At 48.2% G+C, this 25910-nt stretch overlaps 8 protein-coding genes across 8 annotated transcripts; 5 read left to right on the top strand and 3 right to left on the bottom strand.

The window, feature by feature from the left end:
- Window positions 1–21: 21 nt before the first annotated feature.
- Window positions 22–2239, bottom strand: BKA55DRAFT_694445 (uncharacterized protein; the record flags this gene model as incomplete). The annotated part of the gene is made up of 3 exons (XM_046200037.1): window positions 22–346; window positions 571–2128; window positions 2191–2239. The coding sequence occupies 3 exons, from the start codon at window positions 2237–2239 to the stop codon at window positions 22–24; spliced, it is 1932 nt and encodes a 643-aa protein (XP_046044950.1).
- Window positions 2240–4179: 1940 nt separating this feature from the next.
- Window positions 4180–4972, top strand: BKA55DRAFT_694444 (uncharacterized protein; the record flags this gene model as incomplete). The annotated part of the gene is made up of 2 exons (XM_046200036.1): window positions 4180–4302; window positions 4370–4972. The coding sequence occupies 2 exons, from the start codon at window positions 4180–4182 to the stop codon at window positions 4970–4972; spliced, it is 726 nt and encodes a 241-aa protein (XP_046044949.1).
- A 278-nt stretch (window positions 4973–5250) lies between these two features.
- BKA55DRAFT_520896 (heterokaryon incompatibility protein-domain-containing protein) lies at window positions 5251–7177 on the bottom strand (the record flags this gene model as incomplete). The annotated part of the gene is made up of 3 exons (XM_046188466.1): window positions 5251–5335; window positions 5388–5758; window positions 5936–7177. 3 exons carry the CDS (start codon window positions 7175–7177, stop codon window positions 5251–5253), a joined length of 1698 nt encoding a protein of 565 aa, XP_046044948.1.
- A 1471-nt stretch (window positions 7178–8648) lies between these two features.
- Window positions 8649–10721, top strand: BKA55DRAFT_131466 (uncharacterized protein). The gene is made up of 4 exons (XM_046184835.1): window positions 8649–9238; window positions 9297–9319; window positions 9373–9778; window positions 9833–10721. The coding sequence occupies exons 1-4, from the start codon at window positions 8979–8981 to the stop codon at window positions 10236–10238; spliced, it is 1095 nt and encodes a 364-aa protein (XP_046044947.1). The 5' UTR covers window positions 8649–8978; the 3' UTR covers window positions 10239–10721.
- Window positions 10722–11359: 638 nt separating this feature from the next.
- BKA55DRAFT_520791 (GMC oxidoreductase-domain-containing protein) lies at window positions 11360–13345 on the top strand (the record flags this gene model as incomplete). The annotated part of the gene is made up of 4 exons (XM_046188458.1): window positions 11360–11420; window positions 11470–11813; window positions 11869–12689; window positions 12739–13345. The coding sequence occupies 4 exons, from the start codon at window positions 11360–11362 to the stop codon at window positions 13343–13345; spliced, it is 1833 nt and encodes a 610-aa protein (XP_046044946.1).
- A 1695-nt stretch (window positions 13346–15040) lies between these two features.
- BKA55DRAFT_622584 (S-adenosyl-L-methionine-dependent methyltransferase) lies at window positions 15041–16657 on the top strand. The gene is made up of 6 exons (XM_046196788.1): window positions 15041–15239; window positions 15319–15329; window positions 15521–15584; window positions 15642–15799; window positions 15964–16318; window positions 16372–16657. Exons 1-6 carry the CDS (start codon window positions 15162–15164, stop codon window positions 16600–16602), a joined length of 897 nt encoding a protein of 298 aa, XP_046044945.1. The 5' UTR covers window positions 15041–15161; the 3' UTR covers window positions 16603–16657.
- Window positions 16658–16989: 332 nt separating this feature from the next.
- BKA55DRAFT_741837 (uncharacterized protein) lies at window positions 16990–19092 on the top strand. Its single transcript, XM_046201486.1, has 3 exons — window positions 16990–18034; window positions 18090–18214; window positions 18278–19092. The coding sequence occupies exons 1-3, from the start codon at window positions 17368–17370 to the stop codon at window positions 18869–18871; spliced, it is 1386 nt and encodes a 461-aa protein (XP_046044944.1). The 5' UTR covers window positions 16990–17367; the 3' UTR covers window positions 18872–19092.
- BKA55DRAFT_578588 (uncharacterized protein) lies at window positions 19093–21534 on the bottom strand. The gene has a single exon (XM_046193733.1). It carries the CDS (start codon window positions 21384–21386, stop codon window positions 19113–19115), a length of 2274 nt encoding a protein of 757 aa, XP_046044943.1. The 5' UTR covers window positions 21387–21534; the 3' UTR covers window positions 19093–19112.
- Window positions 21535–25910: the final 4376 nt, after the last annotated feature.

Raw genomic sequence — 25910 nt, 5'->3', positions numbered from 1 at the left:
TATCATTATCCATTCTTGCACTTAAAAACCTCGCTTCTTCTTCTGCTTCTTGAAGCACTCATCGCATATGGTTTCGATCTCCTTCCTGTCGATTAACGCTGGATTCCCGCAGGCGCCCATGGCACCACCCTTCTCCCTTGCCTTTGCACAAGGTATTTCTTCCCACTCATCCTTGAGCAGAAGGTAGCACTTTCGGCAGGAATACTTCCTCTGGACCTTAGTGCACATGATCGCCGGGTCTAATCTCGTTTTCTTTGCTAAATTATCATATAGGTCAAGTTTGAAAGAGATATCTTGATCTTTGATGTGCTTGGTTGAGATGTGAAATGTTTTAGGGACGATGAATCTGATATTTATACTTTTTATCAGTATTTGATTCACTGTTCAAGATCTATGGAAAATTCGAATCACTGAAAAGGGTCTGGATATCTGTCTTCGTAATTTCATCAATTATTTCTACTCAAGATCATGAAACATTGTAAATGTTCAGAGTGGTCGGGTCCGATATGTCTTTCTTCACTCAATGTCGTTGATCTCAGTGCAGAGATGAGATTAACGTTCCAGACTTACGCATCATCCGTGTTTGTGGTCCTTCTAAATCTCGGCTCAAACATATTTAGCCAGGGTCTCTCTTGCCGCAAAGACGCCTCAGCCATCTGTTCCAAGAAGTCTCGAAGCCGATTATACGGATAAACAGTAAATTCCCATGCGGTCCAACTAACCAGCCCCCACTCGAGATTTCGGAAGTCCTCCATGCTGCCGTATGTCTCCTGAACGAGGCGGTCAAGTTCACGACGCTGAGCCTCGTCTCTTTGCTCGTATGTTTTGAAGAAGTAATCTTTGGCTGGATGGAGAAGGTCTTGACCGACGAGAAAGAAATGGCCAGCCTTTTCTTGATGGTTGATATCGCCCGAGAGACAGATACATCGAGGCTTTTCCATCTTTGGCCATTCTAGGATGTTTTTCGTCCATGCTAGTGGCTCGCCATCATTCAACAGGGGAAGTTCATTACCTTCGAGGAAGTCGAGTTCTTGCCAATTGACTTCCTGAGCACCAGCTAGATAATCTACGAGATTCTGGCCATCCCACATGGAGTCAAGACCATTAGTGATACTGAGGAACTCTTTGTAGTCTTCGGGAAGAGTCACGCCTAGTCGATCTTCCAAAGCCCGTATCCCTGCAACGTAGCATCTCCGTCGAATCAGGCCATTGGAACTCTGGGGTCGAGCTCGGAGGTTGCCACGAGGTCGATAAGCATCCAGCCGGTCATAAGGGCAGTTCTTGAAAGTGTTCTCACTGATTATGTGCACCAACTTTTCGATAGTTTGACCGGCATATCGGCGTCTCGGACCAGCTTGCAAACGGCTCTCAGCCATTTGACAGGCACGAGAAACGGCTGGCCTGAGCTTGGCCGCATGAATGTTGAGAAAGTCCAGGAGGGGTCGCTCAGGAACAGCAAGAATTTGCTTCCACGCCGCTCGAGAGCATACGAGCTGCTCAATTTGTTCTTCCGTGTGAAAACGATCGCACACTTTCTTGAACAACTCTTGAGCCTCTTCTTCTTTGTCCAGGCGCAGATATATATCCAAGGCAATCATCAAACCAGAGGTGCGGTATAGTTGAACAAAAGGATAAGGGAAAATGCCTTGACGCCACCACATGGCTTTCTTCATGTATCTGATAGCCATCGGTCCATTCGGACTCGCTGAGTATGAGAAGTCACCATTCGCGGTCATGACTTCTGCCTGTATGACTTGTCCGGCGAGTGTTCCATTGTAGTCAGGCAGGTTCGTAGTTAAGCCGTTATACGCCATGTCCAAAGCCTTTTGGGCAATTTCTTCTGTGACATCCCATTCCTGACTGAATCTCTCCAGCCAGTGCTTTCTTCCTTCAAGTTCAAGCTCTTGAAGCTTTTCTTCGGTGCGTTCCTCCTCTGGAACCCAAGAAGGCCATGACGAAGTTGCTTCCCAGGCGAAAAACATGCAAGGCTTCAAGAATAGATATTCAAAATCAGAGTACTGAAACGGATCAATACCTCTGGTTGTAAGTGTTTCAAGAAGCTTGGTGGCACCATCAACTTCACCGACCACCGCGAAATTCACGGCGGTCTGGATGATTCTTCGGATAGCTTCGGTGAGGGACCGTGTATCAGCAATCGAAGGTTCATCGTCGACATGACGAAGAAGGAACTCAAATCTGAGATGCTCGGCTCAACATCCTCAGATCTTGAAGTCGCCATCTTTTAGGGCCTTGAAATGTTATTGAACGCTTGTGTGAGGGTTGTTAGAGGCAAGTTTACAGCGCGAAGGGCTCTAGTTACCTTGGTCAATACCTTGGTTAAGACCTGTGACGTCACAAATAAGCTGACATTGTAACGCCAGTTCACGGTAAAACCAGTTAATAGTACTACGTATCGTCTGTTCTTTAGTAGAGCTTCATAACACAGGAATAATACGAGTTTACTAAAAGGTGAAGGCGCTGCAAAATGTCGAATCCTTCAGCGCCTTACAGATCGGGCATGTGTTCATGTGACGGATCTTATGGCATCTCCGCTAGATATGTTAAGCTAAGCTTATGAGAAACACGAGTTGTCGTTGATAATTTGCATTTACCTTGAACTGTCCCCATAATCTTCTATCATCGCAGCTGGGTACTGTGATGTCTTATCATGGACGCGAAGGTTTGATGTTGAGCCCCATAATCTGCCGATGGACACCCTAGTTCATCACCAATTAATTCCCAATCATGGAATCTACTGTTAAGATTCTCAATACGCCCCCAGTATACTCAACAAGTAACAGATTTGGTTGAGATCGAAGACCGGAGAATTCGGAGCGTTGCTGGGTTCCTGATCTGGCCATCACAACCCCTGATATCGTCAGCGCGAAACGAACTGCACGTCGTGCAACGGCATGTACGAATCTCAGATGTCAGCATGGAGATTTGATACTGCAATCAATTTAGAGTTGCGTCTTGTTGCTACTACACTCTCTGTGGTGAAAAGAGTGGGCAACTCCTTGTCAAAGCATTGAAGCAAAGACGGTAAGGCATTTTTGCATCAAGCACCTTGTAAGTGCTTAGAGTTACTATGTCTCAGTTATGAGCAATGATAAATTCAGCACTTCCTCTTACGACCTGAATTACCCTGAGATGAATGGGGGTCTAGTTCTCGATAATAGGCCGATGAAAGAACTTTGTCCATGGCCGAAGCGCCATGTTTGATCGAAAACTTCAAGATGGGACCGTATTAGTCACACGAAGTGGTTCTACGAACGCCCTTGGGTAGATAGAGCCAACTCTCCGCTTTGTGAGGGCATAGCGGGTCTCACTTTCTCTCCAACTCACGATGTCAAAAAGCATCCCTGGCGAGGAAGGCGATAGCGTGTTCGCCATTCTCCTGGCCTGGCACTTTCATGAATTTATGGCCTTTACGATGTCTTTATCTTGAGCAAAGCTTGGGAATGACTACAGCTGTAGAAGGGGAAGACAACCGAGTCAAAGCGCATCAGGTTAGCAATAACTAAAGTTAATAAAGATGCCACTGAGTCACACAAGCAAGTGCACTTTTGCCTGCCGAGGCCGTACCTTCAACTTCACTTCTCCCCCTCTTTCCTGCACCTAATGCCATCACGAGACTTGTATGCCACATGGAACTTCCTTCTCTTTTTAATTGCATTCGTGCCAACTTTGTTGAGCCCCTCGTTCCCAGAAACTCTTCATGATTTCATCTTTTTGCCATCATCGATTTACTTCATGCTTCTTTCATATACTTGTCCATCCGCCGATCAATAACTTCATCACATATCTTCCAGCCTCGAATTCCCCCGTCGCTCCTCCACGCTCCCTATTCAACCCCGCCCGCCTTCTACACCACTGTGTAGACGTCCATGACTCCCTGTGGTATCTGGATGTAAAAACTGCGACGTGTATCCGCTCAGGCCTTGCTAAAGCGCGAGTGAATTACCGGGAAATTTGACAAGACGAACGGCACAGCTACAAAATTCGCGTTGGAGGCTCATACCACAAGATACATCTTGGCACTGTATGTTCACTTGGAAAGAAACAAGACAATGTATGTGGAATTTATTCTCAGAAGGCGGCACCTTTACTAAATCTAGGCTAATTATATCATAGACACGCATTATTTCCCGATAAAAGATCGGCGACAACTCTTCCATCATGAAGCGCACACTTTCAACCGAGATCACACAGCCAAAGCGATGTTGCAACACTACGGACGTCACAGAGGTGGCGACAAAGACCGACTCAGCGCCAGAGTCCAAGTCGGAAGTCGAAGCTGCTGTACGTAGGATGGGTTCGTTGAGAGAAGTGAAATATGCAGCTGACTTTTGATCCTCAATTCTCGCAGACACCACTTCTGAATGACGAGCAGTCGCTCAATATCCAGCGCAGCGGTGATGTTCTCAAGTCTCGAGTCCGCTTCATGAAGCTCATGCTTCACAGCAGAGAGGAGACTATGCAACGTTGCAACCCTGAGAATACTAAGCTTGCCATGGAAAACTTTGCCAAAGCTCGATGCGGTGTTGTGAGGTCTTTATCAATGACCTCTTCTATGATCTTGACCATGTCAGGAGCCATCATCAATGAGGCTAATGATCTAGCTGTGCTGCACGCAATGCTTGACATGTGCAAACACCATCAAACCCAGCTGCGAAAAGAAGAACAGAGATTCGAGACGCTGATGTCGCAGTACTTGGTGCAAATAAAAGAAGATCAGGTTTCATATGATATGGCAAGACAAGAAGCTGAGGCGTTGCGGCCTCTAATCGCTTTATTGGAACATGAAATACACGAGGGAAACAGATCATCCTTCAACCAACGCAAACTTGAGATTCTCTTTGATCTCATATCCTCCAATCTTACAAGCGACGGCCTGCTTGAGCTTTACGAAGCCATTGAGAGGGCCGGCTCGCCACCAGCGGAAGCGAGGGGTCATATGGAACCTCTCTGAAAATGTCTCAAGAATGGAAACGTCAGTATTTTTGATAGAAGGCTATCGTACAGTATCCACAACTAGAGAATAAAAATTTCCAATCTCAAACTAAGATACCAAGATTAACTGATCTAAAGGCCCACTAAGCTATGATAAGCTTACCTAAATCTTCTTATTTAGAATAGAGGTCCTATGTTTCCTTGCCTCCCCTGGGCACGTTATTCCATCCTTGTTCTGGTATCCAGATAAAGAAGCGGCTTACCTGGGAAGAAGCTTTGCGGCAGATTCTCCAGTGATCAGACGATACGATACTCGACGAAGTCAATCTTGTCTTTGATTGCTTTAGCAACGGCCTCTCCGTCCATGATCCCATGTATGTAGCTTTAGTACGTTAGTAGCTGAGAATGAAATAGGACAGAAGAATGACAGATACCATTCGCCAACGTAGATCCAGGTCTCATCTGCACTCCTCCTCAAGGCGTAAGCCACGCATCCGCCCAACAGGACGCAGATTGCGTCACCAGGTTGGATATCTGGTGGACCCAGTCCCATGTAGCCCTTTTCTGTCCTGAAGAAGCGTCGGTTGAATTGCTCAATCAACCGAAGTTGCCGGTATATGGGTCGAAGACATGACTGCCATGTATCTAAGAGATCCTCCAAGCCTTCTGGGGTATCGAGTTGCGACAGCTTCTCCAGATCATTCTTGTCAAGCCGTCTGGGCCCTATCCCTTTTGCGGGCGTGGGATGCTGACCCTGTCTCAAATCAACAAGTACTGTTCTCCAGAAAGCTACGCCCTGTGATTCCTTGTCGAGGTATTGGTCTTTTGGTGAGATTAATGTTTGCCAGTCGTTCAAAGTATCCTTGATAAACTTCCTCCAGTTTGCAAAGCCTGGCTCGCTCTTGTTCTGGAAATGGGGACCTGGAGCTTGGGCGCCAACCTTGGAAGCGGTATCTACATGTAGACCTTTCAGGACCAGTACAGTGTCGTCTTTCTCCGTCCGTATGGTCGGTGCAATACCTGCTTGACTCAAACAAATATCGTAAATAGGCCTTTTTGCGAGTACTTTGGACAACGAAGTGATGTAGTCTTTGAATGGCTCAGAATGAAGTGCAAAGTCAGGAACCCAAGACGCCAGCTTCTTGTTCCGAGACTCTTTTTTCTCGGAGATCAAGCCAAGGCATATGAGGTTACTTTCTTCGACGAGTGCAGCACGCATCGCGGCTCTGTAGACCTTCTCCACTGGCCACGAATACTGAGGCTGGAGATCATCCCGTGGCCCAACAATACCCAAGAGGCCAATAACCTTATCTCGAGGATCTGATGCGGCACGATTCCATGTTGAGTAGAGCGCCATAGCTAGCCCGATTCTTTTGTAAGCCACCATGTCCTTGCGCAAATCCTCAACGCGTCTCAGGACGCCAAGAGTCATTTCTGGTGGGATAAGTGCCTCTTTCCAGACGTTATGATTGATGAGATAGTACAGAAAGTATGAGAAGTATAAAATATTCTCGAAGGGGAACGTTTTAGGACCGGACCAGCAGATGACGTTAGAGCACAGTACACTCTCTTGCAAAGTCCATATCCTCCTCCACCAGCTGTTTGCCAGAAATGCTACAGCGTGGCTCATGTCTGCTGCAAATGTGGGGTCATCGAGAAGTCCGAGTATAGGCGCGTAGAAGTCTTCAAACGATTTCATCGACTCGGGATAAATAGAGATCGCGCGCTTATCCAAAGGCGCAGAAGCGGGCAACAGTTGTTGATAGTTCACGTCGTGATATACAAGTGAATAAAACTTGTTCAGAAAGGCGACACCTGTGTCAGAGGACTTGTTTGCGCTTCCGAACCAGACATCGACTGCTTGTGCTTGCGAATAAATTTTGTTCATCTGCAAGACTTGGTGATTTCTCTCCACTTCATCTTGCTGGTTGATGCAAATGGCATCAGCCCAGATGACAATTGGTTCATCAGACTTTCTGAAAGCCTTTAGAGCTGCATATAAGTTTGGACGTAGTTTGAAGATTTTGCCGTCGACTAGCATTCGCTCTGATGCATCTTCATTGCCCCACGTATACGATATGGCTTCATACCGAGGGCACTTGGCTAACTCGTGATGATGCAGCTCGCATGAGATCTCGGATGTGTCATCATGCGACGGGAGGACAGTCAGAAGTCTAAACCATCCCGTTGATGGAAGTGAAGCATAGGTGAAGAAGTGATCCATCATTTAGACTCTTGATGGGATGGGCGTTGTCAAGTCTTCGTAACGGTGACGGAAAATGACGCATCCAATTGAGTGAGAATACTCCGCTTTCACAGATATTTACGTTCACCAATTTGTCGCATAGTGACATAAAGCCACACAGACAGCGATTGACGATCAGAGAACAATTCAACAAGCAGATGCTGTTGAGGCTCCTAGTGGCGCGTCGTGTTTGTTGGTGTCGCGCAGCACAGGCGGTTCCACTTCTGACACCATCCTGCCGTGCTGACAATCGCAGATGCAGGCTGACCAAGCCATAAATGCAAGAGCACAATCGATTACATTTAGAGAGGTGAATGAAATACAAAGAAAACAAGTACGAATGACACGCCATCACAAAACGGATTGTCGAGAGAAACCTGGGAGAAGCGATCACAACAGCTGACCGCGCGAGCACTTTCTAGCCGGCTTTTTGTTTTAGACACAAACTGGTTCAGTACGCGAGCCAAGGCTCTCCATAACTGATCCCGTTTATCCCTACGAGGGATCTAATAGCAACAATAAGATACTTTCCCAGCCTTGCGAAAGGAATATCGGTTGATCTGACAAGGTTACCACTACAAAAAGGTTGTTGGTGAGGCTTCTGAACTCAATCTCCCCCTCGATCTACCCTGCATCTTAGCTGGCAGACTGGCTCGATCGTCGGCGTGGCGACCAAAGATTAATGCGGGGTTGAATGGATTTCTTCGACAAGTCGATTGTCCCTGAGCAAGCGATTGTTTGCTGACTCAAGTCACGGGAATTCCACACCCCGAGCGGAGACACGATTGATGGAATTAACAGAATCTTCATCAATTAGCTTCATTTTGCCACGCGACTTGGACAGGCAGAGGCAGAGGCAGAGTGCCGTCCCGGTAGTCTCAAGAGGGAGCCAGAGGTTTGCCTCAACAAGATCGAGTCAGTTGAGTCTCCAGCTTGAGCACAGACAGACTTGTCTACTTTAAGCAGGTCATCCATCAGGGATGGTCGATTGGTGGTGATGACTAGCCAGATCAGGTATGATCTACTCAGATCCATCTATTGGACATCCAGACTTGCGGGAGATTGGCGGATTGCAACGCTGAGCTTCAAACCTCCGATTCATGGAGTAATCACTACTGCAGGATATTCAGTGGTCTTTTGCCCGAAACCATTCACAATCAATTAGGCCCACTCTAATGCGAAACCGTCAATGAAGTATCGGAGAGTCTGATGTCTGCTCGTATCCCCCCTCAGAGTCAACTCTATCAACTCAATTGCCAAGCTCCACCTCGTAAAGAAAGTAAATGACATCAAAACTCCAAAGAAATTACCATCCACAACCCTCATCCAACTTGGCACGGCAAAGACCCCCTACTAGCAAAACCGAAACCCAAACTAAGCCTGCAGTAATGACTCGAACATCCACGTGCTGCCCACGGGAACAGGCGGTTAGCCATACAAAAACGAGCCCCTATCCATTAGCACGGAATAATCTTGTACGCCATCTACTCCAGAAAAGACTAGCGAACGGCGGTCCGCCACTGCGCGCACTTCTCATTTGCTCATCTGGTAGATCTATGGATTCACCATCCCAGTCTATTCACCAGACTGCCGGGGCTTCTGGAGCCTCTAAAAAAACCCATCATGCAAGATTCCGATCTACTTCGGGGGGCTTGGCAGGGATTTCCATTCTTTTTCTTGCTTAAAGACTGTGTTCCTGTCGCAACCCTGTTTTTTTTCTTTCTTGGCTATTTGCTTGTTTCTCTTTGTTTCATTTAATCTCCCCAATCGGACCCTCACAATGGCGGGATTCTTGATACCGGATCATTACGTGAACGTAAAGCCTAGTACCACCGATCAATTGGTCGCCAGTATCATTTGGGGCTTCACCCTCGCTGTAGGAATCTTCACAGGCCAGAAAGCGGGAAGGCAAACATGGGATCAGTGGAAGCGCACAGGACGGGCCAAGGCCTATGTCTGGATGATTTGGGCTGAATGGTTGGCTTCAATGCTGATTGGAGTCTTGTCGTGGTGTTTTATTCGTGGTTATATTGCTCCCAGGTATGTTATCTCCAATTGCACTGACTCCAAGGACTCATCACTGATCGGTATTCTCTAGCTTCTGGATCTATTTTGTTCTCCGTACGATATATGCCTCGAACGTATTCCAGTCACGAAACTAACTGGTATTATAGTTTGCGCCTGGGTTGTCCAAATTCAATGCATTTGCGGCATCATCATCAACCGAATTTCACTTCTTATGGTCGACAGACGAAACGCCATCAAGATCCGATGGGTAACAGCTATCATTCTCGGCCTTATCAACATCAGTGTCTTTTGCATTTGGATTCCCGCTCAGCTCCAAATCTCTCAGCGATTTCACGACATCAACTACATTTGGGATCGCATTGAGAAGGGTCTCTTCCTGGTCATCGACGCAACCCTGCACGGCTACTTCGTCTACCTTATTCGCATCAAGCTCATCGCGAATGGTCTCACCAAGTACAAGCCATTGATGCGATACAACCTGATTATGATTGTCATATCCATGAGTTTGGATGTCATTCTCATTGGTAGCATGTCCATAGGCAATGGTTTCATGTAAGCCGCAGCTCCAAAAGGCCGATGCCGAACCTCAATAACTGACTCGCATAGTTACGTGCAATTCCACCCTCTCGTCTACATGCTCAAGCTTCACATTGAGATGAACATTTCCGCGCTTATCGTGCGAGTTGTTCGTGCAACCGGAGATCACAGCTCATACCCCGACGGTACCGATCTGCGCTCCAAAGTCAGAGCTGCAGTCTCGAACAAAAAGACGGGCAACTCCAATCGCACAGGCGGTACAGGAAAGGGCGCCATGTTTTCGTCTACAGGGAGAAACTTGGAAGTGCGCATTGACGCAGGCGGTCAAGTAACCGACAGCGAGAACAGACCCCAGCCACCGGGTATCACAAAGGTCACACAGACGCATGTCACAGTCATGCCCAAGCACGACGAGGATGATGCCAGCTCACAGTCCTCGACGCGGCACCTGAAGGATCCTTACTCGTATCCCTGATGCACTAGGGCTGACGGAGGGGAGTTGAAAGATGGAGACGGCATTTCGGTGACATTCTCAGCTTGCCAAACATAGCGAACGAACTACGCCACAAAACGTGGCTCGGAGATTATAGAATTAGAAGCGTCTAGAGTCATAGAAACGATCACTAGCATAACGTACTTAATTAATAATGGATATCTCGACTCCGAAGCGCGACGTGAAGGAGAAACGGACCCAGCAGCTAAGGTTTTTTCGCCGACATGATCTGCGACCGGGTTGCCCTAGCTCGGCACAGGCTCGGTGAGCTACGTGGAGCAGCTCCGGTGAGACACTTTGCACAACGGGGCTGGTAGCACAGAAGAAATTGTTAGTGCAAGGAGCTAGATATGGTTAGCTGTGCGATGGTATGGCTCAAGTGGCAAACAATGACTAGCTACAAGTCAATTGAGTCGTCATGTGTCTTCAATTGATCGTTTTCCAGAGCTGAACCGTCGATGCAAAGAGTAACCGAGCAACCGAGGTAGGGATCAAATCAGGGCTAGCTACAGCTTGTTCCCTTTCCAATTCCAGACCTGGGCTGCATCCAAAGAACAACCAAGCACTTTTCCGTGTCTAGACCGCTCAAGTGACCCATAGGCTTGAGCTAACAACCCCCGAGGTGCACAGCCAGTGGAGTCTCGAGAGCCTTCATGAGCCACTCACTGCTCACTTCTCAACACGGCCCGGTGCCCGGAGTTCATTCCCTCTATCCACCAGCCTTATTCCAGTTAGAGATATGGGGAACTCACCTTACCATTCTCAGATTGCCCCAGATGGGTGCAACGTACCCCGACTAGGTCAGCGTCTGAACAACCCCAGTTGAAACGTTCTACGTCAAGTAAAGTCTGCTCCTAAGGGTCCTGAGATGGGTTGCTGAGATATTGAAGGACCTGCAGGTGACTCGCGCGGGGTTAACCTGCGGCTGATTGCCCGCAGGGAACAACCATGGTAACACCGAGCTGCAGGTATATATATATATAACTTCCCCTCACGAGGGACATTCTCTTTCTTAATCATTAAGCACGGCTCGCTCAATACCCTCTTCCAATCCCATTTCCGACCTTCTAACCCCGTTGCCGAAGGATCGTCCAGTTTTAACCATGGGTTTATATACTAAACTCGCTAGCGACATTGCCGAAGTCGACGTTATCATCGCTGGAGGTACGCTTGTCGAAACTAACCCACCAACACTGCTAATTATGTCAATTAGGCGGAACAGCAGCATGTGTCGTTGCCGGGCGTCTAGCAGAGGCTGACCCAAATCTTTCTATCCTCCTCATTGAGGGCGGACAGGATAACCGTGGGGTCGACAGCATCGAGAACCCTGTCTTTTTCCTGGATCACTTGCTGCCAACCTCCACCACGACCTTGTTCTACAAGGCTAACAAGTCAGAACGCCTGGCTGGACGTGAGTCCATCGTTCCCTGCGGTGGAACACTTGGTGGAGGCTCATCGATCAATTTTATGATGTACACTCGTGCTCAGCGAGCGGATTTCGACTCTTGGAAGTCGCCTGGGTGGTCTGCTGATGAGATCTATCCATTTCTGAAGAAGGTATGCATATTGCGATATTCTGGGGTAATCCAAAATTTTGGCTAATTCCGTTTAGCTTGAGACATACCATGGCCGAGGTAACCCGGAACATCACGGCTTTAACGGCCCGGTCCATATCTCTGACGGCACATACCGTTCCAAGAACCCAGAGAGTGACTTCATCAACGCTGTGTCTCAGGTCGGCTGGCCCGAGATTCATGACTTGCAAACTCTCAACGCCAACAATGGTGTTGAGCGCTGGCTCCGATATGTTTCCAAAGATGGTCGTCGACAAGATACCGCCACGGCTTATCTTCACAACAAGATCGACGACAAGAAGTATCCGAACCTTCATGTTCTTGTTGAGTCCAAGGTTGTACGTGTTCTTCTCGATGACGACAAGCGAGCTGTTGGCGTCGAGTATACACCCAACCCTGCCTTCCAAGCTCAGATCACACCAACTCAACATCCCAAGTTGAGTGTCAAGGCTCGAAAACTAGTCGTGGTTTCATGCGGTGCTCTCGGTACACCACCTGTGCTTGAGAGATCTGGTATCGGTGCTCCCGAGGTCCTCAAGAAAGCTGGCGTCGACGTAAAGGTTGACCTACCTGGAGTTGGTCACGAGTATCAGGATCACAACCTCATCCTCTATCCTTATAGAACTAATCTCCAACCCCACGAAACAGCCGACAGAATTCTCAGAAATCCCGACAAGCGTCAAGAGTTTATTGACTCTAAGGACTCCATGTTAGGATGGAATGCAATTGACATTTCTTCCAAGCTCCGACCTACAGAAGCTGATGTTGCATCACTTGGGCCTGAGTTCCAGAAGGCTTGGGACCGGGATTTCAAGGACCACCCCAACCGACCTTTGATGTTGATGGGGATGATATCATGGTAAAGTCATTCATGCATCTTATAGGTGGATAAACTAACGTATATCAAGCTTCCTTGGAGATCCCTCAACTGTTCCAGAGGAGCAATATGTTACCGTTGGCAACTACACTGCTTACCCATACTCTCGCGGCCACGTCCACATTACCGGCCCTGGACTTGACGACCCTCTTGACTTTGACGTTGGATTCCTCAGCGACAAGGATGACCTTGACTTGAAGAAGCAAATTTGGGCTTACAAGAAATCCCGAGAGATCATGCGTCGAACAAAGATGTACCGTGGTGAGATCGCAGCTGGTCACCCAGCATGGCCAGCAGGATCGAAGGCCGCTTCGGTGGAGGTCAACGAGGCTCTCAGCAATGTCACAGATCTCGATTATTCAGCGGAAGATGACAAGGCCATTGAGGATTGGGTTCGACAGAACGTTGCCACGACATGGCACTCCATCTCTACATGCAGGATGGCACCTCGTGAGGAGAATGGTGTTGTCGATGAGAGACTGAATGTGCATGGTACCAAGGGCCTCAAGTTGGCTGATTTGAGTATTCCCCCAGAGAATGTCGGTGCCAACACGAACAACACTGCGATCGTTGTCGGTGAGAAGGCTGCGGATATCATCATGAAGGATCTAGGCCTTGGCCCCTCGGCTAAATTGTGAGCTTGATGTTAAGCTCTCAGACTAGGGGCCCAGGGGGCTGTCTTCGAAACTTGACCTAGACTTGAGCGGTGTTTGTCGGGATGCTAAGAACATGAGTTTGGCTTGATATTCGGTAGTAGCACAGCGATCAGAAACAAATAGAGACAGATTTCCTAGATTTTGAGCCATATGCCCCTCAGCAGACATACTTGCACGATCAAAAGGCCCCCAGTGACCTACGAGACGAAAGTCCACCGAGTCAGGATCACGATGATTACTTGCATATCAAAAGCAACAAGACGGCCTGGCCGCCATAGCTGTTCTCCGCTCGCTTCTCCTTGAGATGAGCAAGTCCCCTCGGATTAAGGTGCCACTTTTACCAAAGTTTAACAATAAAGGTCGCAAGTAGAGTGGCATTACGCACCGCAGCCCAGCCAGCGTCCCTCACCAGGCTCTCGAAGGCTTCCAAGAAGCCATACACGATTCGTCCACTGCAACAGCAAAAAGGTAGCTCTAGAAGACGGCAAAAAACATACAACAGCAGGGATTCGCTGGTCGTCACCGACCCAACTACTGATCTGCCGGTTAGTGGCTTGACTATGGGAGAGCAGACGGGATCCCGTATTTTCCACTACCTATGGTCGTATGTATCAGTGGTGCTGTCGTCAAAGGCTATAACCTAAGCATTGTGGCGTGCCAGAGAATGTCTAGCTCAGCGACGCGCGGGCCAACGCCGCAAGTCCGGCTTCGCCTCACAAGACAAAATCCTCACCTCAATACCTCGAGGAGCTCTCTTATGCAATGCTAAAAGTGTTGAAATGTCAGGGAATGGCGTTTGGTCTGGTTTGTAGGTGGCCTGCTCGTCTTCATTGACGCTCCGAACCTTTGTCAGCCTCGACGGTACTGGGCTGACGTCCTGTGGCGGATATGCAAAGACGACTTGGCTTCTATTTATCTCAAAGAAGTATTCCGCTTGATTTCTCGATCTTAAACTTTGTCTCTCTTCATGAGAGTCTGACGCAATGCTCTGAACATCCAGCACTATTAAACGTGGCGCCGTATACACTGTTGCAAAAGGCTGCCAAGACCCTGTCTATAGAGATAACAGCTAGGGGAGGCAAGAAAACTTTACGACCTCTATCCTAAGTGACAAAAAGACTTAGGTAGGATTAGTATATCTTAGCAGGTCTTTAGACCAGTTAATTTTGGCATCCTGATTTAACGTCAGAAGTTTTCTTGCTCCCTGGGGAACAGCAATCACTGCATAATGTGTGTCAATCGCATGTGAAATTTGCCAGGATCGCATCGAGTGATGAGGGCTAAAAGGCCTTCCCTTTATGGTTATAAATACCGAGCAGGTTGCAGTGCATTCGTGTAAAACTGGGTTTTGGTGCGACCAACAACTTCATGAGACAGGGTTGCGACGATCTCCACATCATACATGCATGCAGATGCATACGAGCTATCAAGAAGCGCTCGGATGGTCTAAGTATTAGAAAAGCTCTTCGTCAATCATTCAAGGCCATATTAGTAGCCACAGCGCTCCATCGCCGTTATGCCGTTAGTCAAGGCAGTCTAGGTAGCTTATGTGAAGAATGACAAGCGGCGGACCGCTCGGGAAACAAGGGCGATCGACAAGGATATAGCCCCAGAAGCCGAAGGCGGAAACGGTGGCCATCCCAATTGGCCTCATGATATCCATCCTGAATATTAACCGAGCGGGGATACAGCATATGATACCACTTGAGTTGCACACAAGCATGAACATGTCATAAAGAGGGGCGTATCCCAGTGTTGAGTTGCAGTTTTTCTGCAGCGCATTTGTATTGTCAACAAAATGGCTTCCTCAGCTGCTCAACTTACGGCTGAACGTGCTCAAACTGCTCCTGATGTACCTAGAGTACTAGAAGCAGAGGTACCATACCCAATACTACCGGTCAAATGGCGTACTAATACGGGGTAGGATGATGGCGGAGAAACGGACTCCACGTTAGAGCTCGGGTCAGTCATGATGAGGGAGCCTTGTAATTTGTGTTACTGACAGTTGGTTGTAGAGAAGGTTCTTCCAGTTATATGACGTCTCTCAAATCGAGCATCTTTAGCTATAGGTGAGATGTCATACTTCATAACAGACAGTGATTCTTGTTAACATCATGCAGATATGAGGTAGGCCAAGTGAGATCCATGGGTACTCAGTAGTCTAACAGCTCAACAGCACGGCCGTCGATATCATGCATTCCACGAAGGTGCATACTTAGTGGTTGGTTTGCTTGCCTATCGAAAGTTCAAGTGCAAGTCGACTAATCATTCAATGTAGCCAAACGATGATGAAGAGCAGAACCGTATGGATCTGGTTCATCATATCTACAGTCTTCTTCTTGGCGGAAAGCTTCATACTGCACCAATTGGTGACAGTCCTCAACGTGTCCTAGATCTAGGCACAGGTACTGGCATCTGGGCTATAGATTTCGCAGAGTCAGTCAAAGCTTTTGGCAACTACTTGAAGCTCCATCGCTGACCTTAGGAAGCGAACACCCTTCTGCAGAAGTAGTCGGGACAGATTTGAGCCCTATTCAGCCTGACTGGTGAGATATCAAGTGCCATACCCCGTGCTTCGACTAGGCTCATATTTCATGCAGGGTTCCTGCCAACTGCGTTTTTGAAGTCGATGACTTTGAAGATCCATGGGTTTACAAGAAGCCGTTTGACTACATCCATGCCCGAGAACTTGAAGGATGCATCGGCAATGAGCAGCAGTTCTTTGATCGTGCGTTCGAGAACCTCAACAGTGGCGGTTATCTCGAACTTCAAGCCCAGCGTGGGTTCTTCATGTCAGACGATGACTCGATCAAGAAGGCCGTGAACGCAGAGGTCTGGGCCGAAGCGGTACGCGAGAGTAGCACTAAATTTGGAAAGCCTATCGACTGCGCCATGGACTGGAAAGAAAAGGTGATCAAGGCGGGTTTCGTGGATGTTCATGAAGAGGTTCGCAAGGTAAAGTTGTTTCTCGATTAAAAAGAGGTTATTGTTAGCTGATGGTAAGACAGATCCCAATTGGTGCATGGCCTAAAGACCCTGTTCTGAAGGAGGTCGGCAAATGCCAGGTCGTTCAATCATGTGCAGCCATTGACTCATACACGCCAATGCTTCTGGAAAAGGTCCTTGGATGGGGCAAGGAGGAAACTCAGGTGCTCATGGCGAAGGCTAAAGGGGAGCTTCGTAATCCCTCTATTCATTTGTATCTTCCTGTCTACTTCATCTGGGGGAGAAAGCCATAGAAGTCTGATCTCTGGTTGTCAGTAATACAGAGGAGATAAATTCGAATGGTACGGGTGATACGAAAAGCAAATAACAAGATAAATGGTCAAACAGAACCGTATAACTTGTGTCATTGAGATACGATAGGGCTGACGGAGACGTTGGAGTGGACCCCGCAACCAAATGAAAAAGCCCGTTGGGAAGCGACATCGAAACGTTTGAAGAAGCGCGCATCAATCAGTGGCACTCTATTCAATGCCCAAGGTACTCTCAAATCATTTGTTGGTTGCCGCCTGTTTGCCCTGGCTAGCCTCTAATGGTAAGCATCATCACCGCGGGGGATTATCCGCTAAAATCCACGGGACGTTTGTACCCACTGAAGCGTTGGGCTTTATTTAGCAACTACACAACCAACAGCCAAACGCTGCCTACAGATTCTTCGCTTGTGGACGTGCAAACGCAGCCTCGTTTGCCTGAAACTCTACAAGGGTTTATCCTTTTGTCCCTTTTCCCTCTGCAGTTTAGTCTTGTCACACAGAGCGGAGATGAATCGGAGCTCGGCTGCAGTTTTCCCGAAAGATGGCTCTCAGCAAACGGAACCAACAGATGTTTGCTTTTGCCATGAGCCAACAGGCCCAGAGCCTGATTCATATTTTTCCCTCCTTCATCGCGCCCCTCACTACTCTCTTCGCGTCAAAGGGGCGCGCCTATATCTTCCAGACATTTCTCCACCGTTGCCGCCGACTCCTCTCGACCTCTGACACGAACCTCGCACCTTATATGCCATGAATCCCAACCCCTGCGAGGCACCAGCCCTCTACGATGACGTTGGGGTCAGTGACGCACATCCAGAGGTGCAAAAATGCGTCGATCGAATCTACAAGGCATGTGGGAAATATCCCTGGGACTGGCTGCCACGCGATTACGTCCCCAAGGTCGCCGCTTGGGGGACCAACGCCGCGCTGAACCTTGCCCTTGCCGTTGAAACTGTTCACACCGAGGGATCAAGGGTTACCATGGACGAATTGCGCGATTTCCTGGTTCAAAAGGCCAAGGAGCGCCAGGAATCGAGCAAGAATGGCAAGCCAGCCAGACTTACCATGAACTTGGATTGCGCGAAGGCTAGAAAGTGGATTGAAAGCAAGACGTCCAACTCCCAAAACACATTGAAACAGAACAAGCCAAACCCGGTGAAACGCGATGCCGTCGTTCGGCAAGCGAGAGCGATGACAGGGCGCTGGCTCAGTACAGCTTACAAGAGGCAACCCCAGGACAAGCTTGACGACGATGATGGCGACGAATCACCACCAGAGATTGACTACGATAGAGAAATGAGTGTTCTCAGCGATATCAGCAACGTAAGCAGTGCAATCGGTCCATCCGATCGGCGCCAGCCTTCCCTTCCTCCACCGCCCGATAGGACTTCGACTCTTAAGCGGCACATGCTTCCTCGTATGTTTCTATATATTGCATCCGCGACCTCAACCCATCACTGACGTCATCTTAGCACCCTCGCCGCTCCCCAGAAAACGCTCGCGACAGGTCGAACAATTCGTATCGAACAATAACGACAACTCCAAGGAAACCTCCACCTCATTTGATGCTGATGATGAATCTGGTCTCAGTCAAACTGTCAGTACCGCTGCGCAACTATTCACATGAGTGGTGGAGCTAATGTTAGATCGCTACACACAGGAAGCTGCCCATTTATTTGCCATCAATAGCAGTCTTCGAACATCAAGCGAAAGGACCCAAACTGCTGAATTCTGGAGCAAAGTATACGAACAGGAGATACACAATATCCGAAAGAATTTGCCTTCAATCAACGCGGAAGAAGTCAAGCACGTCCTGCAAAAAGCCGCCAGAGAGCGAGACGAAAAACAGGACGAGCTCAGACAATTAGAGGAGGTATTCAACAGCCTCGCCACGATAATTGAGAGCAAGGGGGGAAATTGTTCAGAAAAGCTACTTGCTTTTTACAACGGCTGTATCCTGGAATGCGAAAACGCAAAAGCGGTGCTTAAAGGCGCTGAAGACACTTTGAAAGCGATGGAAGAGGAAACCCAGAAGACCAGCAAGACACATCAACATGAACAAGAAAAGATCATGACTTTAGAGAAGGACATATCCAAACAGGAAGAGATCATCAAGGCGGAGACGAGAAGAAGTAAAGTACTCCAGACGAGCCGGTTTTATCTGCATTTCATCGAGAAACTTCACTCTGCATCGGACGAAGTGGTGGATCAAGAGTACAATGCGACGGTGGGAAAGCAAGAGAATATGTTGTAGAGCGACATTGGTTGTTACAGCACCTGGTGAAGTCTGGAGTATTGGTTTTTGGTCTTGTTGCTGTTCGGTTGTGACAGCAACTAAGGAAGTCTGGAGTATGCTCAAGCATTATTACTGGGTTCGGGTTCTTTTTTCGAGAGCGATTACGTTGTCAAACTCTTTATGTGGCGAATGATTGGTACTGGTACAGGGACTTGGTAACTCATTTCGAGATGGAGAACAGCTTGAATTATAGCTAGAATCAAGTGCAAACGTGGGTATCTACTTCATAATAACAAGGAAACATCAAACCCTTGCCTTCCTGTGGCCTTCTTGTCTCACCATTGATGCTAGATGGTTTCTCGTGAGACCTGAGTTCCTCATGGAGGGATAACAGCCTCGAATCCATCTTGGATAACCTCTCCTTCAAAATTCTCTCGATGACTCGCTCCTCGAACACTGCGACGACGTCAAACGAATCAGTCTCTTCCTCGTCGAGGTCCCCGTCGCGTCGTCTGTGAGTGGCGAAGCGTAACGGTGTTTGCTTTGGCTTGACCTTCCGAACAAAATCTCGCCGTCGTGTGTTGTACCTCTCGGACCTTGCGCTCCAGAAGTCTTTAGCCATCTCACCGAGTTCAAGAGTCTTTGCTGCTGTAAGCCCGACATGACTCACATCGACCTTGGACTTCCACTTGCCGGGCTTGTAAGTCATGAAGCTCATCTCTTTGATGTGATGTCGTATCCTCATGTCAAGGAAGTGTCCCGAAGCTGGGAGGACCTTATCTACAAGGCCCGTGTCTCTTGCTTGAGAAGCGGATATGGGTAACATACCACGCAAGATATACTTTGCGCGCTCTGGTCCACAGCGACCTACGTAGGACAGGGAGTGATACTCAGAGCCGTAGAGTCCGAGAGCTCGATATGCGGGGTTGAGGACGACTTCGGAGCCTGCGATGACCACGTCGCAAGCCGCTGCCAGGGCCACGCCGCCGGCTGCGCAGTTCCCTCTCAGCGCGGCGATGGTAGCGACGTTCTTCCGAGGGAATACGTCGAGTAGCATGTGCACCACGTCATCTATGCGATTGATGTTCCTCCAAGACTCTGCCGCAGGATCGTCACTGGCCTCGATGACATTGAGAGCGATACCGTTGCTGAAATAGGAGTCACCACCCATAAGCACGACAGCATCAAGAGCTCCATGTGAAGCGACGAATTCAAGAGCTTCAATGAGTCGTGAACATTGAGAGGTGCTCATGGCACCGTTGTAGAACTCGAAGTAGACAAAGGCGACTTGACGCTTGCCTGCACTCGCAGCAAACTCTACCCAAATCTCTTGATAGGTCGAGTATGTTGCCTTGGACCAGCCAAACAGAGGACGTAGCGATACTGATCTATACAAGGTGTTTTGGTCAATCAAGCCGAGGTCGAGAAGGCCCGAGACAGCCGGGACTTTGGGCCAGAGCATTGGATCAACCTTGCGCTTCACTCGTCGGATATGAGTGATCCAGATGCCTCGTCCATCGCAAGTGGCGACGCAAACAGCATCGTCTCTGCAACCAACGATCTGTCCAGGTCCGCGCTTGCATTTCGCATCTCTCCCAGCCTCAATCGTACCTCCGTAGACGTAGAGGCCGACTCCTCCAAACAGTTTTGTGAGGCAGCCAGGTTGCGAATCAGCAGACCTGATCTTTCGTGAAATTGTCCAAGCGGGTTCGCATTGGATGTCGAAGTTGCGGTCTGCTGCCTTAAGAAGGGGTCGGCGACGTGTCGGTCCGCCGAGGAAGGGCTTCCGCAGTGTCACTGATAGGCTTTTGTAACTGCGATTGGGGACAAGATCAACTGAGATGCCACGAATATCCTGTTTCTGTAACAGTGACAGTTGCGACAGAGCTGCTGCAATGCCTGAATCGGAGAAGCCGTTAGCTGCCGAGACAATGCGATGCAGAGCAGTGGCGGTGGCAGTAATCGCTGCTTGGGTGACCTCTTTGCGGTAAAGTGTTGACTTGGTGACTCCGGGCGCATCGATGTCGACCTTGAACTGCTCAAATGCCCAGACTGGACCAGCGTCCATCTCATCAACAGCTTGTAAGACTGTAACACCCCAATGCGACCGGCCTCTCTGGCTCCAGGTCTGAGATTTGAGAAGTTCGTCGGAGTCTGCTACGTTGCCATCGTCGCCCATGAGCATCCAGTCGAGGGCACTGGGACCTGCGTCACCTGGCGGTCCGGGGTGGATGATGAGAGTGAGATACTTTGAGAAGATCTCACTTGGGACTCGTGTAGTCAAGAACGGGCAGACAATGACATTTGGTTGAAATATGTTCGCAGCTTCAATCATGGCTTTATCGGACAAAGCATACTCAATCGTGACATCGTGTTTTTGACTGAGGATAAGATACAGCTGCTGAGAGAGCGAGTTATGCGCCGTGCAGAGGAAGAGAATCTTCATTGCCGGCGTCGTGGGCAGTCGATGCTCACCTGCATCGCTCGCGCGACTGGTCTCGCTAGTACCTCGTGATAGTTTCAGTGAACCCATTGTGAGATGTTACGGTCAGTACTCGTGGTTTGATCAGACGCGCAGATCAGCTGGAGGTGTCGTAGGTTTAAGTAACAGTCTCCACAGGTCAGTGAATAACAAAGGGTTGCGACATAATGACTGATAGTGTAACGACACCATCACACTAGGCAGCTCAGCTGTGGACAAACTCGCATTATCACTCAATCAAACCCATTGAAGAGCAGCGCTTCATTGGCGGATTCAATTTCGGTGGCTGACGATCTATCGAAACTCTCGCGACTAAACCAGAGTCGGCAAACAACTTCCAGCACGGACGCAGCCATCACAATCGAAGATGAAACTTTCACGATAGACTTTGTGTTTCATTGGATCGAATTCTCACTTTTGGTCAATTATTTCGGGTGATGGGTGCCCCTTGCAGTTGCTTTGGCTTCAAGGGAGATTACATTTGGCTTTGGGGCTTTGCCAGTAGTGTGAATGATCGTCATGGCCGAGTGATTAGCGGAGCTGAACTTTGCTTCTTGTTGATCACAGGTACCCGGTTTCTGGGTCGAAATCCATCGCAGCAAATCACTGAGTGAGGACTTAAATCACTCATGTTGATCAAACTTGCTGATTTTAAAGGGAGCATCACAAACGCATTCCCTGCAGTGAATGGAGTTCGGTGCAGCGACCAGCCAAAATTGAGGGACTGAGCGGGCCTTATCTTATCAGGCTCTCGCTCAGACACGCCAAACACCAAATAATGATGTCAGAAAGATTCCATATCACAAAGCCATGCGCCCTGTTATGACTACCACAAAAAGCCGTGTGGCCCAAACTCAGCAATCAGACTCAAGTTAGAGCCCAAGGGATAAATTGGTCCAGCCGTTGGGTTCTGTGGGCTTCGTGCTCTGAGCAGTGATATGCGTCGCCGAAAGAATACGGAAATTGGTAATTCCGGGGATCAGCCCAAGTGGGTGGGGAGAGCGAAGGGTTAGCGGAGCGGAGCGAGCGGCACCAAAGTCAAAACAACCCTTCGCGATGCAGGGTAAGTTGATCAGCATTCTCGACTTTTGAAGTGCAGACTGTGTTGATCTGATGACTGTTGTCACAGAAAGGGGAAATTTGGAGAAATGGCTTTGCTAGATTTGGGTTTCGCTTGCAGGGATGGAATCGTTTTCCTGCAGCCTCATGGCAGTGGAACATTTGCCGACTCAAGGAATGGTGGTTGATTGACAATGGTTGCGGCCAGTAGTGTCAACAGAGAGAGAGTAAGTATTCTCGCTGAAGTGATAGAATTACTAGTGTATTATGACAGTAAATTGTCGCCCAAGTCAATGCATTATACCATTGCTTCCACATTTCTTCAGCTCTTGCTGGTGTTTCTTGATTGACGTCTTCGTTATTGCTCATGATTGTAAAGTTTATCGACAATCGCCAAAATGACCTGCGGGCAATTGTGGAGACTGAAAATGGAAAGCGGAGACCTTCCGCATCTGTTCCGTGATTATGTGATTGGTCAAGACTACTGTCATCTCTAAAAATAACGGCATGAACACTGATGGCATTCATAAATGATACAAGTTGGCTTGAATTCGGCATGGAAGCTGTAGCCATGCTCTGAGTATACAATTGGAGATGATTTTCGCTTCTCTGATGTGCCAGCTTGACATGGCTATCATCATATCACGCGCTACCAAAAACACATAAGATTGACTGGACGAGAGCTCTGACAGCACATAACCCGATACCTCGTCACTCAGTATTGGCTACTTGGGCTCGGAGTGAGCATCTAGCAATGCTACAACGCAGTTCATATGATCTAAAATACCATTGTGCAAACTTCATGCCCTGATAGCAACGAGATCTTGCGATCCCAGTTGAGACTCAACAATAACTCATTATCTTCTATGCAAACAGAGAACCGGTTATGGCGTCACATCATAGAGTCGCGGTCTAAAGGTCCAAAGTGAGGCGAAGAAACCACAGCAGAAGTGATATGACAAGATTTGATCATCGAGTTGTGTCTTTCCTTGACTGCGTACATAATAGATCTCTGTGCTATCGCTATCAATGCGTAGTAGGGAAATAAATCAGTCTAGAAGAATGGGTAGAGCATCAAGTTTGCAGTTCCCAAGAAGAGCTGTTGTAGGAGTCAAAATGCCGGACAAGTTTCCCTCCCTACCGTTTTAAAACTAAGTTCTGTGTGGTGATTATAAGCTTCTCAGTCACAGGTCTCAAATACAAACAACACATCGAGCTCACAATTTAGACATTATACCAGAGTAACTGACCAATTGCTGTAGCATAAATTCTCTCCCTAACGTTCTATCTCATCATTTCTTATGGTTGTTGGAAGTACTTTTGGGAAAAAGGAGATGATCACCTCTCTCGTCATTGTGTTGTATTGGCGATAGCGGCACAAATATTTCATACCCGGCCATTGCAACAGTAAGCTCCTCCATTCACCAACGAGAAACGGGGCATGCTTGATGCAACTTCATGACAGACCTTGAGACAGCATCAATTTGCCGCCTTAATCTACCTCCTTCCCAAGTTCCCAACTCGTAGGCAAACGTTTAATGTCCGTCGGACTTTATGACGGCATCTGCGACTTAGCATATCAAAAGTTCATCGTTTAGCCTAGCAAGTCATGGGTAGAGCATGAGCCCCACGAAACGGAGCTGAGACCATCATGGGATCTTTCTACAGCGCGGAAAGGGCGCGAGATAATAATAGAGCACATATACAAGAGCGGGGATCTAGAGATAATTCTGGCCTAGCGACTGGCGGAAAGTTTGTATGGATTCCCGAAGTGTCGGAATCCCTAGATCCTCTAGGCCCTGGGACCCATGACGGGACGGCTGCCCCTAGCAGGCCTACCCTGACCACTCTTGACCGTCAATCGTGAACTTCCAGGTTCACAAGTCAGATAGCTAGTAAGATCATCAGCTTTCATGGGTATTGGTTGTCGGGGATAGAATACTGGCATTTTCTAGCTTATGTTTTGCCCCATTGAAAGGCGATAGAGGATCGAGCCTGGCGATTCTCAGCTCTCGGCTGTCGGCGGTCGCAAACTCGTCCCTGTAAGGGTTTAGCGCCTCAACGCCTCAAGTTTGAGATTTGCTCAGCTCATCTTTAGGTAATCGGACAACGCGCCAAGGAACTTTAACGTTGACAGAAACATGGTATTGAGATGACATTTGAACTTTGACGTATCAGTTTAATGAATTGATCCCGTACCGTAATTAAATTCATAGAGATATTATCATCCAATCTCAACCATATCTTGAACTAATGCATGGAAACAGATGTGCTGTTCAGCGATAAGCTTATTTGTGGCCCCTGCCAAGATCGCGAGCCCCTAAAGTTGACAGCGAACTGTAAGGCTCTAAGCAAGACAACCACAATTTGAGCATTTGCCATGCGCTTATTGCATCCAACGTCATTCGATGGAAGTTTACAGGCTGTTTTACAGGCTGTTTGTTCACATCATCTGTCATTGGCCGATGCGTATTGCTGAAACCGTAGCTGCGTCGGATAGAGCAGGGTCGCATAGGAAGCGATACGAGAATTGTGATGATTCAACATTATGAATCAAGGCAGTTGCCGCGGGAAGATGTCTGCGGGGTCTCATATCGTCTAAATGGCCTAGTAAGGGTTCAAGTTTCGCAATGTAAAGTCTTGCTAGTCTCCGTTGCGCCTGGACCTGATCGTGCTCCCAGTGATTCGGGACACAGCCAGAATCCCTCAGCCTTAGTAAACGCAGGAGTTACTGTTTTGGTATCGACCCATACTAAAGTTTTAGGTGCTATGGTCCATCCCGTGGTGGGGAGCCGCCAAGGCCGCTTAGTTATACAAAAAAACATGTTGGTCGAGCAAAACAAAGGAGTTTTGGGCAACTTGGCGTTTACAATCGTTCTGAGGATCAGTTCATGTGGTTCGATAACATGCAGTGAGTCGTTATGGCAGCGCTTTACATGTACAAGCTGAAGCATCTCGACGAAACATGTTAAAAATGTTTGAACCCACCCTCGTACCACGACAAATCATGGATTTTGCAAATTCGATGACCACGCTGAATAGATTTCAGGGTAGTTTAAGGTTAACAATAATAGGTTGTTCAGCGGTCAGCTTAATCTGGTGAAGCTATGATCACCAGCCAGGCCCCCACTACCCAGACCCCTACCGCCAGAAGTCTTGACCCCCCTGACTGAAATGAGCGTTTCATGGTCTCGCCTTACTTGAATCAGCGCCGCAAGAATCGCCGCGAGGACTGATTTGGGCTGGATCCACGACCGGCTCATTGCTCGCCAGAGATCCATGGGATGATTAGAGGTACTGCAAATGGAAAGATAGTTCCTCTAGTTTGCTTTTAGTTGATTTATCATAGCTTAGAGTCAATCTATCCGTCTTGAAGCATATTTTTTAGGTTGTTTAATAGTGGTTGTGAGCGAACCTAATCCAGCTGTCAGTAATAACCTTAGTTAGATTAAACAGCATACTTGATTGGTGCATTAACATTCTGTCCACTGAAACAGCCCCTAGAAATGCGGCTGC

This window comes from Fusarium redolens (genome assembly GCF_020744475.1).
Source record: "Fusarium redolens strain MPI-CAGE-AT-0023 chromosome Unknown BKA55scaffold_16, whole genome shotgun sequence".
In the NCBI taxonomy this organism is placed as follows: Eukaryota; Fungi; Ascomycota; class Sordariomycetes; order Hypocreales; family Nectriaceae; genus Fusarium; species Fusarium redolens.
This window is presented reverse-complemented; position numbering and strand designations above follow the sequence as displayed.

Coding starts and splice junctions, on each gene's coding strand:
- BKA55DRAFT_741837 (XM_046201486.1), top strand. CDS start 17,368: ATGAATCCCAACCCCTGCGAGGCACCAGCCCTCTACGATGACGTTGGG. Junction 18,035..18,089: donor TAAGCGGCACATGCTTCCTC/GTATGTTTCTAT, acceptor ACGTCATCTTAG/CACCCTCGCCGCTCCCCAGA. Junction 18,215..18,277: donor AATCTGGTCTCAGTCAAACT/GTCAGTACCGCT, acceptor CGCTACACACAG/GAAGCTGCCCATTTATTTGC.
- BKA55DRAFT_622584 (XM_046196788.1), top strand. CDS start 15,162: ATGGCTTCCTCAGCTGCTCAACTTACGGCTGAACGTGCTCAAACTGCT. Junction 15,585..15,641: donor ACGAAGGTGCATACTTAGTG/GTTGGTTTGCTT, acceptor CATTCAATGTAG/CCAAACGATGATGAAGAGCA. Junction 15,800..15,963: donor TGGGCTATAGATTTCGCAGA/GTCAGTCAAAGC, acceptor TATTTCATGCAG/GGTTCCTGCCAACTGCGTTT.
- BKA55DRAFT_131466 (XM_046184835.1), top strand. CDS start 8,979: ATGGCGGGATTCTTGATACCGGATCATTACGTGAACGTAAAGCCTAGT. Junction 9,320..9,372: donor CTGGATCTATTTTGTTCTCC/GTACGATATATG, acceptor CTGGTATTATAG/TTTGCGCCTGGGTTGTCCAA. Junction 9,779..9,832: donor TCCATAGGCAATGGTTTCAT/GTAAGCCGCAGC, acceptor TGACTCGCATAG/TTACGTGCAATTCCACCCTC.
- BKA55DRAFT_578588 (XM_046193733.1), bottom strand. CDS start 21,386: ATGGGTTCACTGAAACTATCACGAGGTACTAGCGAGACCAGTCGCGCG.